Below are 14641 nucleotides of genomic sequence, written 5' to 3'. Positions count from 1 at the left end.
GTAGCCCTATGAGAAGCAACCTATTGATGATATGATGGAGGCAAAATTCAAGTGCCCATAACATGCATTCCAAAGCATCCCAAGCTCATGGAAAGTCCGTGCAACAAGGGTGGTGAGCTTGTAAAGCCCACCTACTAAGTACTCATCCCAAGAATAGAACCCATAGAAGACTCCTCAACAATCAAACCATCCTACGGGTGAAGACCATACGAGTACCTAGCTATGTCAAACCACGAACAAAAAGAAGGTTAAATCCTAAATCTGGCACACAAAGAGCTTTTGCAAATTAAACCTATCTATCAAGCAAAGGACAATAGTTCCCACACTACAAATGGGTACAAAAGAGTCATCACCAATGGTGACAAAACCTCCTTTGGAGCAAAGATCTTGAAGTCAATCTTGCCAATAGGTCATGTGTGAAAAGGCCCCATTGTCAATGAGCCATGGCTTCTCCTCAACGAAAGAAGCAAGGGATGTATCTTCAATCTCAAACAAATGAACAAAGACTAACTCGATAGTAATAGGAGTAGCCTTCGAGTTCCTGGAACCTTCCTTTGGCTTCAAATACTTCCGTCAACACTTCTCCGTTGAAAAAGTGTCCTTCCCATAATCAAGGCACTCAAGCTTGGACTTCTTCTCATCTTGCTTCTTATTGTTGCTTGCCTTATTATTCCCCTTCTTGTTTCCCCCTCCTACACCTATGTTAAAGGAATTGGTAGAGCTAGATTCATTGGCACCTATTTCTTTGAGTCACTCATCATGCTCCAAGACAAGCACAACTAACTCCTCCCAAAGAGGAGTCTCACGTATCTTGTATTCTTGCACGAAAACCACAATAATCATGAGATGCATTTCACCAAGCTTGAAATGAAAAACACATTTCATCACTAAAACATTTCAATATGAAATGTTTCACCTATTCGTTTTCCCCTCCAAACATAGAGAACAATTTCAATTTAAAATTGGTCAAACATGTGTATTTTAAATGTGTTGTTGTATTGTTTCATAAGGTGGTTCACTCAGGACATACCCAAGTGTGAAACAATGTTTTGAGAGAGACATTCCGGTGGTAAAACATTTCACAGTCACCTTGTTGAAGCCTGATATCTCTGCATTTCAGTTTTCTTTAACTTTGAGATAGATCTGAGTTGTTATTTGTAAGTGAATATGAGAAGAGAGTCAAACATTCAGGAGATGGCACAATCCTTGCACCTGGTTTTAGTCCAGTGCTATGCATGCAAATACGAGTCTTTACTTTAATGCATTAGGCTTTTCCACTGTTTTTACACCTCACTTTTCCAGCTGAATAAGAAGATGCATTCGTTAAGCCTTGAAGCTTTCGCTGTTATGGTGGAGAAGCTGCCCATAATAAATGAAAAAAGTCCTTCCTAAATACTGCAACTCTAAGCTATTCTGCAAAACTAGAAGTCAGCAAGAGAGACTTCAAATCAAGAAGGGGGTGCTCAATGTAGCACAAGATTTTAACTAGCAATACACTTGACCTCCATATGCTTGGTACATCTGAATAATCCTCTGAAAACAAAACATGGACTGAGTGAGCAACAACAGGGATTGCACTAACCATAGTTGTTCTCATATTGATCCTGAGAAAATTTGTAAATATAAAGAATGTCTGTTACAAGATAAAGCTTCATAACCATCCTACTGCTGCTCAAGTGAATGGTGTGCCTGCCATCCAACAAAATGAAGGCACACCGATATCCAGAAAAGCAGTTCAAATAATGTGGGTTTCACAGTTGAATTCCCAACTGCTTAAACATGGGTTGCAATTGGAGGCTGAGTAGGTCCAACACTAAGGAATGACAGAAAACCACCTGTAGTGCCTTCTTCATCCAAGAACAAGTCATCCGGGACACGGAAAGCAGCATGGACAGAAATGATTGCAAGGCCAATCATCAGAGCAGATATGAGCACAGATCCAACATTCGTCAAGAATACTATCACAACAGTTAGTATTCCCATTAGAGCAGCAACCTCTCTCTCATTCAAGGTTCTGTTGAATAAGACCAACGGTCCTGTTCGGATGAGGTACATATAGATCCAGGCTCCGAGGAGACCGCAGAGTAGGAAAAGCGATACAGGATTCGATATGAGGCTGAATGCAACCACGGCAGTCAGTAGCAGAGTGTAGTTAACACGGAAATAGCCCCAGTTCTTACGAACCCGGCTGGTTGCTTCGGAAAGTGATTCTGGCTTGGCAAAGGCGCTGCGATCAACCAGCTCAACCCAGGGCCGTCTTTGTGAGAGAGCTTGCCGGCTTGTTTCGGATATGCGAGCAAAAAAAGCACGTGCTGCTGGAGTTGAGGCCAAAGCCATAGGAGCGCCTCCTCCAACTGTGTCTTGATTTGCCATTGACCTTGATGTCTCAAGGACTCAAACAGATCTACATACACACAGTACAAGGTTTTGTATGTTTCAGAAGCAGATCAACTGTATGTCAAAAAGAAGCAGCCATTAGCTATGGTTCTCTAATAACATATGCTTGGCTACAAGGTAGAAGACAATCTCAGCATTACATAACTTTTGCTTACAATAAGGTCTCTAATACGTTGTGCTCGTTCAAACCATAACATGCGTTTTGCTACAAGGTCCAGATTTTCTGCTCCATAACTGGTCAAAATCACACTAGGTTGTCCTGTTTCCTGTCCCTCAGAGTGCCGGATCTTTATACCTTGCTGGCTGTTGCTGCCGTTCGTTATGTGGGACCTTTGGCCATTCAGTGTCTCGTTTCATTTTCTGACAGAGCAGTTCATATCGTAATCGTCCTATTTCTCGAAAGGTCGCAATGTATCACAGAATCTTATTGTAATCAAAAGTTAAGTAATCCTCTGTTTGTCCTTGTAGCAAGCACATGTTATGGTTTGAAATATCGCAATTTAGTGACACGCAGCAAGGTATAAAGATCCGGCATTCAGAGGGACTTGAAACAGGATAACCTAGATTGATTTCTTGACCAGTTAAATCTGGAATGGAATAGTGTTAGAGCTAGATTCAGGCACACAGGAGAGACAGAAGGGAGGTACCAATGTATCACAGAATCTTATTGTAATCAAAAGTTAAGTAATCCTCTGTTTGTCCTTGTAGCAAGCACATGTTATGGTTTGAAAGATCGCAATTTAGTGACACGCAGCAAGGTATAAAGATCCGGCATTCAGAGGGACTTGAAACAGGATAACCTAGATTGATTTCTTGACCAGTTAAATCTGGAATGGAATAGTGTTAGAGCTAGATTCAGGCACACAGGAGAGACAGAAGGGAGGTACCATAACTAGATCTCACGCAAACGACGGCACGAAATAAGAAAAGGCGACGATTAATGCAACATTTCAAGAATAACGAAGGCAGAAACAATGGATATGATGTACTTTCAGGGGGACCGAAGAAGGGAAGAATGGAGACTGACCTGATGGTGCGAGAGGCGGGGCGAGACGACTGCGGCAAGACTCGTTGCGACGGAGGACGAAGGAGACCACAACGATGAAGACGACGAAGAAGCAGATGAAGCGATCCTGACTTCTACCTATCGTTCTTTGTTTTGAGACAAGAAATTAGAATATCATAATCATCATCAGCGTCGTGTTTTGAAAGAAGCGATCCACTTCTGGAGACGTGGTCTTCCAAGTTCCTCTTTTTCCGCCCTTTAAATTGTTTGGGCCTCTCCTTTGCCGTCGATGACACGGCGCGCCCTAAGGACTCCTCAAAACTCTCTTGGTCAACGTCGACCTAGATAAAGCGTGTGACACAATGAGTTCGGAAGTTATCACTAAAAGCCTTGTAATCAATGCCACGGCATACAAATTCTACGTCTGATCATTCCTTGGAGGGGCACAAGGTGAGCAAGGGGAGGTGGTCATTTAAGTCCCTTTAAGGCCATTAACAACATTCTAAAACATAGCGGCATTATGTCACCACGTGGCCTCTTGCCTCCTCCCATGCATGCAAGCAATGGCAAGAGAGGACCTCAATCTAGCACTAGTGATGAGCAACTACAGAAAGTAGGGAGAAACGGAGACAGTAGGGAGCTCGACTATCTTGCTCCTGCACGAAATGATCAAGTCGATGTGGTTCTAGTGGACAAGGAGATGCGAGCAAATACCAAGGAGTTCTCCGAGAAGAGCAAAACACTGGGCCAAGAGTAGAAGAAGGTGCTACAAGTTCTAGCGGCTTTATCTTTGCAATACCTCGAGTAGAGATATGCTGAGTTTTCTACTGTAGGTAAAGTTTTGTTCTTTATGGGGGTAGGATTCCTAGTGAGAATGAGTTTGGATGCTAGTTCTTGTCAACGTATTCTACACAAGCCACCCTGCAAAAATACCCATTTTTTAATAGAGGCCTCTACTTTGCCTTCCTTGGCTCTAAGCAAGAGAGAGAGTGGATATTGGGATCAGAAGTCGAATACAAAGTAAATTTCACATATGTACTCCCATGGACTCCCAAGTCCTCGCCATTAGACACCTTGGCAAGTGAGTGCTCGGTCTAGATCACATTCCCTGGTCAGCGCAACTAGATGGACATTGAAGTTACTGCACTAGCAAAATCATTTGGGAAAGTATTGTATACACTAACAGCATCACATGGCATCATTCGATTGAAGAAGAAAGCATACATCTTGTGGGACCAAAGGAAGGAGACCCCAAAGATGCTAGAGGTCTTTAATACTAATGGCCTAGAAGTTATGCTAGAAGTCAAGTTCACATTCTTCCTTGATTCATGCTATTATTGTTATGAAATCTGGCATTTTGCAAAGGAGCATCCTAAGAAACAAACAAAGCAAAAAGTTGAATTACCAGCTCAACCTAAGGAATAAGAGAAAGGAAAAGAGAAACAAAAGGAACCCAAGAAGAAATTGGAAGTAACAATTGTGGCAAGTACTTCTAAATCACCATTGACAGTGGTGGTGGAGCAAGGTAGAAAGGAGAATAAGGGGAAGGAGAAGGGGAAGCAGGGTCACAATGAGCCTAAATGAGAGAAGGAGAATATAGTACCTACAAGAAGGAAAAATCAAAATCAACCGAAATGAAGGAGAAGGCCCTCGCTCAAGCAACAAATCCATCAACCTCCCTAGTGGATAGGAATATTTTTGTTGCTCTAGATAGTGACAAAGATATGGAGGATGGTACATACATGTACCATGAACAACACGACTAAACTATGTATCATCACCTGGAATGTGAGGGGCCTATGTTTGGAGGCAAGAAGGGTTGCAGAAAGATCCTCAAAACGAGGAGAAAGTAGATTAACTTGGGGCAAGTTTTTAGATACTTAGGCTACCCCATGGGCATAGGCATCACAGAGAAACAAAGGTTCGATTGGCTTAAGGCTAGGGTAGAGAACAAAATCAAGTCTTTCTAGAAGGTGCATACAAGCTTAAGTGGAAATATCATCATTCTAAACTCCATAAATTTTCCAATGGCAGTGTAAAAGTCTAGCACTCCATCCCTAGAAACAACTATGCAAATCAAGGGCCGATGGTGACATGGGAATCGACTTGATGAAGGACAAAGCAAATAGAGTGTCCTTTAGTATGCTCAAAAGAACGACTCAAGAGTGGTTGTGGACCATAATCATGAAGTATTAGATGGAACATGCCAAGGCTGAGAGAGGCAAGTGGAGTAGCCTAGAATGGCAATTCATGCTCTATGGCGACATGAAATTCGGGATCACCTAGTCATCGATCAATGCACTTTTGCAAATTTGGAAGGACACCATGAAGTAGCTAGAATGGGACAACAACCCAACAAGGGCTAGAGACATGGCACTTATGCAAGACATATGGCTAAGTCTGTTTGCCTATCAAGACAATATAGCTCCTATTAAAGCCAACTAGAAAAGGTCAATGGCAGTGGATACAAAGGGCTTAACGAGATGAAAGGACATGTGGAACAAGTGTGGAACCTGGAGCAAGGGGAGTTTGAGGAGATTAAAGAGCTCATGGAAGCATATAGGCTGACACAACCAAAGAAGGAGTGAGTGAAGAAGGTAAGGGAGAGTAAGGCTAAAGAATGAACCACCTTGCAAGTTTATAAAGGACCAATTATGAAGCCTCTAGTAACGAAGAGATGCAAGAAAGCCATGCCAATGAGAGGAAGGAAGGATTTCGAAGCTAAGAAGGTGGAGGCCTTATTAGTTCTCAAGGAGGAATGGAAAAGGCATTTGCCAAACCAACACTAGAAGGTTTGGAGATATAGACTTAGGAGAGTTTGGAAGGTAGTGCCATCAAACAAACTCAATGGATTTCTGTGGAAAGTATGCACCATGAAGCTACCAACTAAGGATAGGCTTGGCAAATTTATAAAAATCAAAGGCCTCTACATGATATGTGCTAAGAATAAGGAATCCATGGTACGTGTATTTTGGCACTGGATAGCAACATGGGCTATTTGTAAAGGAGTTGTGAAATGGCTAGCAATGGCTGGAGCCAAGCAAGCTTGAGTGTTGATGTAAGATTGAAGGAAACATTGTTTGGAGACCAAGGAAAATGGAATAAGGAGACCTTGAAGATATGGAACATACTTAGGGCACTAACCTTGAGAGCCATTTGGGCTAACAAGAATAGGATAGTAATAATGACTAAAGCTTACAGGATGCAAACCAATAAGGTACTTGCCCAAGGAGTGGGGGAAGTCTTAGCTCTTTTAGGAAATCTGAAAAAACAAGCCCATGTATTCAAAGTGAGCTGAAAATGCCTAAGAAAGCAAGAGTCATGTAAGGAAGGGGTAACAAATCTTTTTGTTAAAACTCGAAGCATGCTAGAGATGCAAATGTAAATATTACATTTTGATAAAAATATCATTAACATTTGCATTTTTCTAAAAAAGTCTTGCAATCAAGGAATTTGACCCCCACTTCACAAGCATGGTCTCAACCCTATTTTGTAATACCTCTACTTCGTTGTGCATTAATGAATGCCTAAACTAACTCGTTCCCTTTGAGGAGGCATATTTGCTAAGGATGCCCCTTTGGCATTACTTCTACTTGCTATTGTTTCTAATCCCATCTTGAGAAAGGTTGACTAACTCATCCAAAGGGTTTGCTTCACTCTCCCTCTCTCCCGAGTGGTGGCCACTTTAGCTTGCAATTCTTTGTTGATCAATACAAATATCATTAGAGCTAATAAGAAGGAGCTTGAAACTTTACTTTGCCCCTTTAACACATTTTGTGTTGTTTTAGGGTTACTAGTCAATCTCTGAACGTCTATTTGAGCTATTGTTCTTAGGACATGGAGAACGGGAGGATTGGATCCATAGTTATGACTTCATGATATTAATGAAGTGTGAGGTATTTTTTTATGTAGGGTGCCCACATGCAAAAGCAAAGATTTCTATAATATTTGGACAAGTCAAAAGCCAAGCTTTGTAAGCTATGTAATGATGTGGTTTCCCTTAGTGGAAAAGTAGTAATTCTCAACTCAATGCTAATTTCAATCATTATATTCATGGCTAGCATGTTTGCTTTCAACTTTGTTGCATAGAAGGAAGTGGATAAGCTTTTTAGAAGTTTCTTCTAGAAATCAAGAGATAAACACTCATGGTATTCGATTTCCTAGGAAGTAGTCATAGGAGACAAGTTAGAAGGTGGTTTGGAGGCCTTGATGTCAATTTAAATGTTAACTTTAAATTTTAATTTTAACTTTAACTTCAATGTTGATATTAAGTTTAATGTCAATTTTAATTATATTTTTAATGTCATAGTTAATTTTGATGTCAGAGACTATGGTTTCTCTCTCTCTCTCTCTCTCTCTCTCTCTCTCTCTCTCTCTCTCTCTCTCTCTCTCTCTCTCTCTCTCTCTCTCTCTCTCTCTCTCTCTCTCTCTCTCTCTCTCTCTCTCTCTCTCTCTCTCTCTCTCTCTCTCTCTCTCTCTCTCTCTCCCCCTCCCTATATACATATATATATATTGCATGTGTAAGCATTGGACCTCTCGTCTTCTTTCTCTTGCATACTATTTACATTAGTATCAAGCCAAGAATGGTGCAAAACAAATTACATTGACATTTTTCCTTCAAGTCTTAAGCTCACACACACACATATTTTCTCACTCAAGCTATAGCTCTCACAACCATAGAGGCTACTATGAAAAGGAAGAAACCTTATCTTGAAGCCATGCTTATTTTGCAAGTCTAGAGGAGGGAGTGTGTGTGGAAAACAACCAAGCAACCAATGCAAAATGGAGGGAGGCAAGATGCTTTCACCTCTATGTTTTTACCACACATTCATCCTTGCTCTTGGCATTCTTTTAGCCATAGATTGTGCAGAGAAAGGGTTGGCTAGACTATCTTTACAATCACAATGTAGTGCTACAATATAGACCACTAGAAGCAATTGTGTCAACATCAGTATACACGTCCTTATGCACATCAATATATTCATCGCTATTTATGTCACTAATTTACTGACACATAAATCTCAACAAGTACTAAGATTTCTATGTGAATGGGCCAAGTAGCTCCAGCATTCCAATACAAGGGATAAAGAGTATTTCAATGTTAAGTTTTGATACTAAATATAAAAACTATTGTTGGCATCAAGCTCATCAATATATTCATTGGTGTGTATGTTGATACATAAGCTGGTTTGATTAGAATTCTCAAGCCTTGACCTTATGCATGAAGACCCTCTCTTTGAGTATTCTGTCTATTGTGATTCTCTCTCTCTCTCTCTCTCTCTCTCTCTCTCTCTCTCTCTCTCTCTCTCTCTCTCTCTCTCTCTCTCTCTCTCTCTCTCTCTCTCTCTCTCTCTCTCTCTCTCTCTCTCTCTCTCTCTCTCTCTCTCTCTCTCTCTCTCTCTCTCTCTCTCTCCCCCCCGCCCCAACCAACTTGTGACCCGCACGAAATGAGTTTGGATGCTAGTTCTTGTCAACGTATTCTACACAAGCCACCCTGCAAAAATACCCATTTTTCAATAGAGGCCTCTACTTTGCCTTCCTTGGCTCTAAGCAAGAGAGAGAGTGGATATTGGGATCAGAAGTCGAATACAAAGTAAATTTCACATATGTACTCCCATGGACTCCCAAGTCCTTGCCATTAGACACCTTGGCAAGTGAGTGCTCGATCTAGGTCACATTCCCTGGTCAGCCCAACTGGATGGACATTGAAGTTATTGCACTAGCAAAATCATTTGGGAAAGTACTGTATACACTAGCAACATCACATGGCATCATTCAATCGAAGAAGAAAGCATACATCTTGTGGGACCAAAGGAAGGAGACCCCAAAGATGCTAGGTCTTTGATACTAATGGCCTGGAAGTTATGCTAGAAGTCAAGTTCACATTCTTCCTTGATTCATGCTATTATTGTCATGCAATCTAGCATTTTGCAAAGGAGTATCCTAAGAAACAAACAAAGCAAACAATTGAATTACCAGCTCAACCTAAGGAATAAGAGAAAGGAAAAGAGAAACAAAAGGAACCCAGAAGTAACAACTGTGGCAAGTACTTCTAAATCACCACTGACAGTGGTGGTGGTGGTGGAGGAAGGTAGAAAGTGCAAAGCTAACTCTACAGAGAGGCAGAGAGGAAGAACATCCATGTTCTTAGAGAGTCATAGGATTTGAGAACAATCATGGCTTGTGAGTAGATGAGGCTCAAGCAGGTGCCATCAGGAAGATGGAGTGTAAGAGCAGAGTCATCATGATGATTGAGTTTCAAGCATTATGTTGCAGTGTTTTTGAATGAAGAAACGTGAGGACCTATGAATGTAGTTGGAGCTAGGAATGCTTTAAAAGCAAGATTAGCTTCTTTCAATCTTGTTTTGAGTATTTAGATCTTGGGAAGGTAAATGCCATTGTTCAATGATGTCCTCAATTTTCTTGTTTTCATGGATTCTTCTAAAGAAGATACATGAAGATCGTTGAAAGCATTGCACCTTCATTACATGATCTGACCTTGAACAACTCCTAGTCCAATTGAGCCACAAGGAAAATCCAAGCCTTCTATGAACTGAACTTCTTGCTAGCACAAAGCCAATCCTAATTATTCAACATATTTGAGAACAATTTAATTCTATTATAATTTGTCTAGATATAGTATTGGGGGAATTGTGATCAAGGATGACATGTACCTTTTGAGATTTGGAAGTTACAACCAACTTTGGGGACCTATGAGAAGGAATTACAAAGGAACATAGTTTGAGATTGTCTGTCACCTAAAGTTGTTGAGAGACAAAAATGGGATAAACAATTTTTTTTCATCCATGCTTGATCTAATTACCATGCAAGGGAAAAAAGTATGTGCTAAGTGATGTATTATCTTGTGGACTATAATAATTGGATATCACCATTAGATTTGCATCTCATGTTCACAAGTGAAACCATGATGGATTAGCGTGGTTCTACCTTCGCATGTTTAATTATCTTGCCAAGGTATGGGAATGGTGGTTGCTTGCCAAAATATATAGAGATAATTAGTTTGCAAACTTGTTGGGATGAGGAACATCTTCCAACACTAGCATCGTTATTTTCTTGTTATGAAAATTAGGTCAAATTATCATCTTCATCATTATCTTCTTATTCTTACTCTTATTCTTCTAATCCATCATCGTCTCATTAGCATAATCACATCCTTCTTCCTTAATCCCATTGAATCATCATGGTCACTAACATCATTAACATGTCCCTCTTCTTCTTCTTCTTCTTTGCATTATATTTTGCCTCCCCCTTTAGCAGTTGTGGTAAGTGAGGATCTAATGTGATGGAGAAGGCAATTAACTTCTTTTGTGCCCTATACAAGGTAAGAAAATAGTTAGTGCTTTTCATCTCCCAAAAAATGAAGATTGTGCATTTCCACCTTTGCTACCTTGCCTCCCCCAACATCCCCAGTCACCCTCAACTAGCTCCATGCATTCTTGATCTCATCCTTCTACATTGGGAAAATGTCATCAAGCTAGCTACTCTTATGCTTTTATGTTTCTAACCACCAATAAAGAAACACTAGCCAATAATAAAGACTTATGTTTGTTACAATCAATATAGTAATATTATGATTTTATTTTCGCTCATTATGCAATGGCAAAAATTTGTGTGTGAATATATTTTCTAGGACATGTTGTTATGGCTTAAGAAGCCTAATCATATAATTAGACTACATGGCTATAAAAGTAGGCTTTCATGTAAGAGAATCACGTTAATTTATCATGGTAGTTGTTGTTTTTATGCAAAATTTTTCTCTTTAACATTTACAATTTGACTATATGTTTCAGCCTCCTTATGTAGCTCATCTGTCCAACAACTCATTAACTTTGACATTGTTAGATTTTTTCTAACGAGCAAAAGAGCCATAATGCACGAAGCCACCAAATCAAGCATCCCTACAAAAGAGGGGTTGTAGTGACTCTCATCTTATGGCATGCCTCTCAAAGAACATATACTTGATAGGGCTTTATATAGTGCATCAAATAATAACCAAATGTCAAAAGCAATAACTAGAAGAGCTATTTCATGCAATGATTAATGTACTAATCTTGGTTTGGTTAGTCAGTAACATTAGTTGCATAAACTACAAGTGAGACTTTGACTCTGCTTTGGTCTAGAGAAAGTCACAAAGGAGGAAGGGGAATACATCAAATTCAATCAACTAGATTAAGACCTATAGGTGTACTAGACCCCCACGTATGTTAGGTAGTGTGTGCAACAAGGAATTTTCATTTCCATTAGCTTTGCTCATGAGGATATGCTATTTTCTTAATATCTTCCATTGGTCCTTAGCTAAATACTTCTTATTAGCTTAAGGTTAAATTACTTCATATTAACTTAGGTTTTGGATAAAGAAGAGTTGTTAAATTATTTTGATTAGTCTTTTGGGTTTTATTTTCAATATGTGCATTTCTTCCTACTCTTTTTGGGAAACTTTGAGGAACTCCACACAACTCCCTACCCCCCCCCCCCCCCCCCAAACAAAAAAAAGGGAACGGAATAGGGCAACACTCTAGTGTGCCCATGTGCACCCTTGTTATTGGATATGGTCAACATGCCCTACATTTAAAGGGCTATTTAGGGCATATCCTTAGGTGGTGTCTCACTCTCAACCAATTGTCAATGTTTGAATTCACAAAAGATGATCTACTTTTTCTTATACACAAGTTGAAAATGAGATGTTCATTTTAAGGTTGAAACATAAGAATTTCTTGTACTAGCTATTGGTTCAAAACTCATGTGGAAACACTTTTGAAAAGTTGGGCAATGTAGTAAGACTATCAATACACTCACCTACAAACATTTCAACCAACCTATATTCATTTTGGCATGAGGACATATTATTAGAATATATGTGAATCTTGCCTTAAATGGTAAGAAAATTCTGAATAAATTTTGCATTGACACAAAATAATGCCTTTTGTAAATACATATGGATACACATGCATAGAACTTTACAAATATGATAATATTTGAAAAAACTCAACATGTCAATTCGCTTGTAAATATTTTAAGAACATGTTTTGACAATTAAAAGTGCTCTTGACAAGAAAAACAACCCTCAAATGTTGGCTATTATGGTCAAGGCAAGAGGAATCGATCTTGGGTGGTACCAATGATACCACCATGCCACCATGTAATGGGATAATTTGTTGTTTGTAAACATCTCTAACATCCACCAAAATCATCTTTTGCTATGCCGCTTGTTGGGCTTATGCACGATAGATGATGGACTCTTATTCTTTTAAGAGTTTTCCCTCTCAAATTGGTTTAAGGCTCCTCTCACATGGCTAGCTCATGCCCTGGCTTTGAATCATCTATGCCTCTCTAATTCGTCCCATGAATGTAAGAAAACATACAAGATCCAAGGTTTGTAATACACTCATCAAATTCACCTCTCTTGTTGTAGACTTGTTGTTGAAAGAGAGCTTAATGGCTCATGATTCGAATGTGCTTCTCTTAAGCTCTACAATCACCAATCTGGTTTACTCCTCCAATCCATCGAGGAGAAGGAAAAAAGTAATGGAGGAGAACAAGTTTCTCCCAATTGGTCCCTCACTCCCCTCAATCCCTCACACACACACACACACACACACTCTCTCTCTCTCTCTCTCTCTCTCTCTCTCTCTCTCTCTCTCTCTCTCTCTCTCTCTCTCTCTCTCTCTCTCTCTCTCTCTCTCTCTCTCTCTCTCTCTCTCTCTCTCTCTCTCTCATCTGCATGGAACGACATTGAGAAGTTGCAAAAAGATTTTATTCATAGACATTTGGGCATCAAAAGCACCACAACATATGTACTTATGCTTTTGGAAATTGGCCATCAGCCAATTGAGGTACTTGCTATGATCCGAGTACTAAGATATGCCACCCGAGTACGTCAAATGGATGACAGTAGGCTCCCCAAACGGGCATGGGATGCTAGCACACACCTACAGAAAACATGGAAAAGTAAAGTGCTTTTAACAGGATGGGTGCTGGATATGTGAAAATGGTTTAAAGGGGGTGGGGAGTGGATAGATATCTAGATATGGCATCCGAAGATATATGCATGGACACATTTCAATCATACCTCTTACGAGCGTATCAAGCAAAACATCAAAGCAAGGGAGCAAATGGCAAACTTTCTTATTATAGTATGCATATCTATCCTTCATGTACACACGTAGCCATACATAGCCAACCCGCTCTCAATGGTATTTAGACAGAGTATTGCACGACTTCGAACTCGATCACACACTTTATTGATTGAGACAGGTGCATGGAGTGGATAGGCAAGAAAGACGAGGTTATGCAAGCTGTGTGGACTACAAAGTGTAGAATCAGAGGAGCACATGATTATGACATGCCCAACATATGCACATATACGGACTGACTTTGATATCCCTTTACAGGGGCCACTTCACCAATTTTTGACCACTACTCCTATATCGAAGTTAGGGGCTCTCATCACCCGCATGTTATGCTTTTGAGAGATTCACGTTGCATAAATCGTTCTTTCACCGTAGCTACCTCTTTCCTACCATGGGGGAGGAGAATCATTGTATACCTGGAAAGATCCCATGGATCATAATTTGGCCTTCCGTGGATGATAATAAACTTCTCTCTCTCTCTCTCTCTCTCTCTCTCTCTCTCTCTCTCTCTCTCTCTCTCTCTCCCTCCCTCCCTCCCTCCCTCCCTCCCTCCCTCCCTCCCTCCCCCCCTCTCTCTCTCTCTCTCTCTCTCTCTCTCTCTCTCTCTCTCTCTCTCTCTCTCTCTCTCTCTCTCTCTCTCTCTCTCTCTCTCTCTCTCTCTCTCTCTCTCTCTCTCTCTCTCTCTCTCTCTCTCTCTCTCTCTCTCTCTCTCTCTCTCTCTCTCTCTCTCTCTCTCTCTCTCTCTCAAGCAAGCTTTGGAGTAAGAAGACACCACATGGTATGAAAATGGATGAAAAAAGAAGAAGAGCGATATAGCATTTATGAATATCCCAACAAAAACTCACTCTTTTGATCTCTACAAACTAGAGAAACCTACTACACTCATCACTGAATCTAGTGAGGACTTGCACGTGCTTAGCCTAAATGCATTATCACATGCAACAAAAGAGAGCTTCTAATGCATGGAAAGCTCCTAACTCAAATGGTGTGGCAAAAGTAAGGAAGGCAAGAGATGCATGAAACTTGAGTATACTATTGTGGTGTGGCAGGAACAATGTGACATCTTGAGCTGGACAAAGCTCTATGG

General features: G+C 40.3%; 1 protein-coding gene across 2 annotated transcripts; it reads right to left on the bottom strand.

The window, feature by feature from the left end:
- Positions 1-1491: 1491 nt before the first annotated feature.
- Positions 1492-3640, bottom strand: LOC148027479 (PRA1 family protein B1-like). Of its 2 annotated transcripts, none has more exons than XM_087689193.1 (2): positions 3425-3640; positions 1492-2451 (listed from the first exon to the last, which is right to left on the bottom strand). In XM_087689193.1, the coding sequence occupies exon 2, from the start codon at positions 2371-2373 to the stop codon at positions 1774-1776; it is 600 nt and encodes a 199-aa protein (XP_087545319.1). In that variant the 5' UTR covers positions 2374-2451; positions 3425-3640; the 3' UTR covers positions 1492-1773. The 2 variants fall into 2 exon arrangements, with proteins under 2 accessions (XP_087545319.1, XP_087545318.1); XM_087689192.1 differs by having other exon boundaries at positions 1495-2404; positions 3425-3639.
- Positions 3641-14641: the final 11001 nt, after the last annotated feature.

This window comes from Lygodium microphyllum, chromosome 12 (genome assembly GCF_053477565.2).
Source record: "Lygodium microphyllum isolate KBCC chromosome 12, Lygodium_microphyllum_v1.1.10, whole genome shotgun sequence".
In the NCBI taxonomy this organism is placed as follows: Eukaryota; Viridiplantae; Streptophyta; class Polypodiopsida; order Schizaeales; family Lygodiaceae; genus Lygodium; species Lygodium microphyllum.
This window is presented reverse-complemented; position numbering and strand designations above follow the sequence as displayed.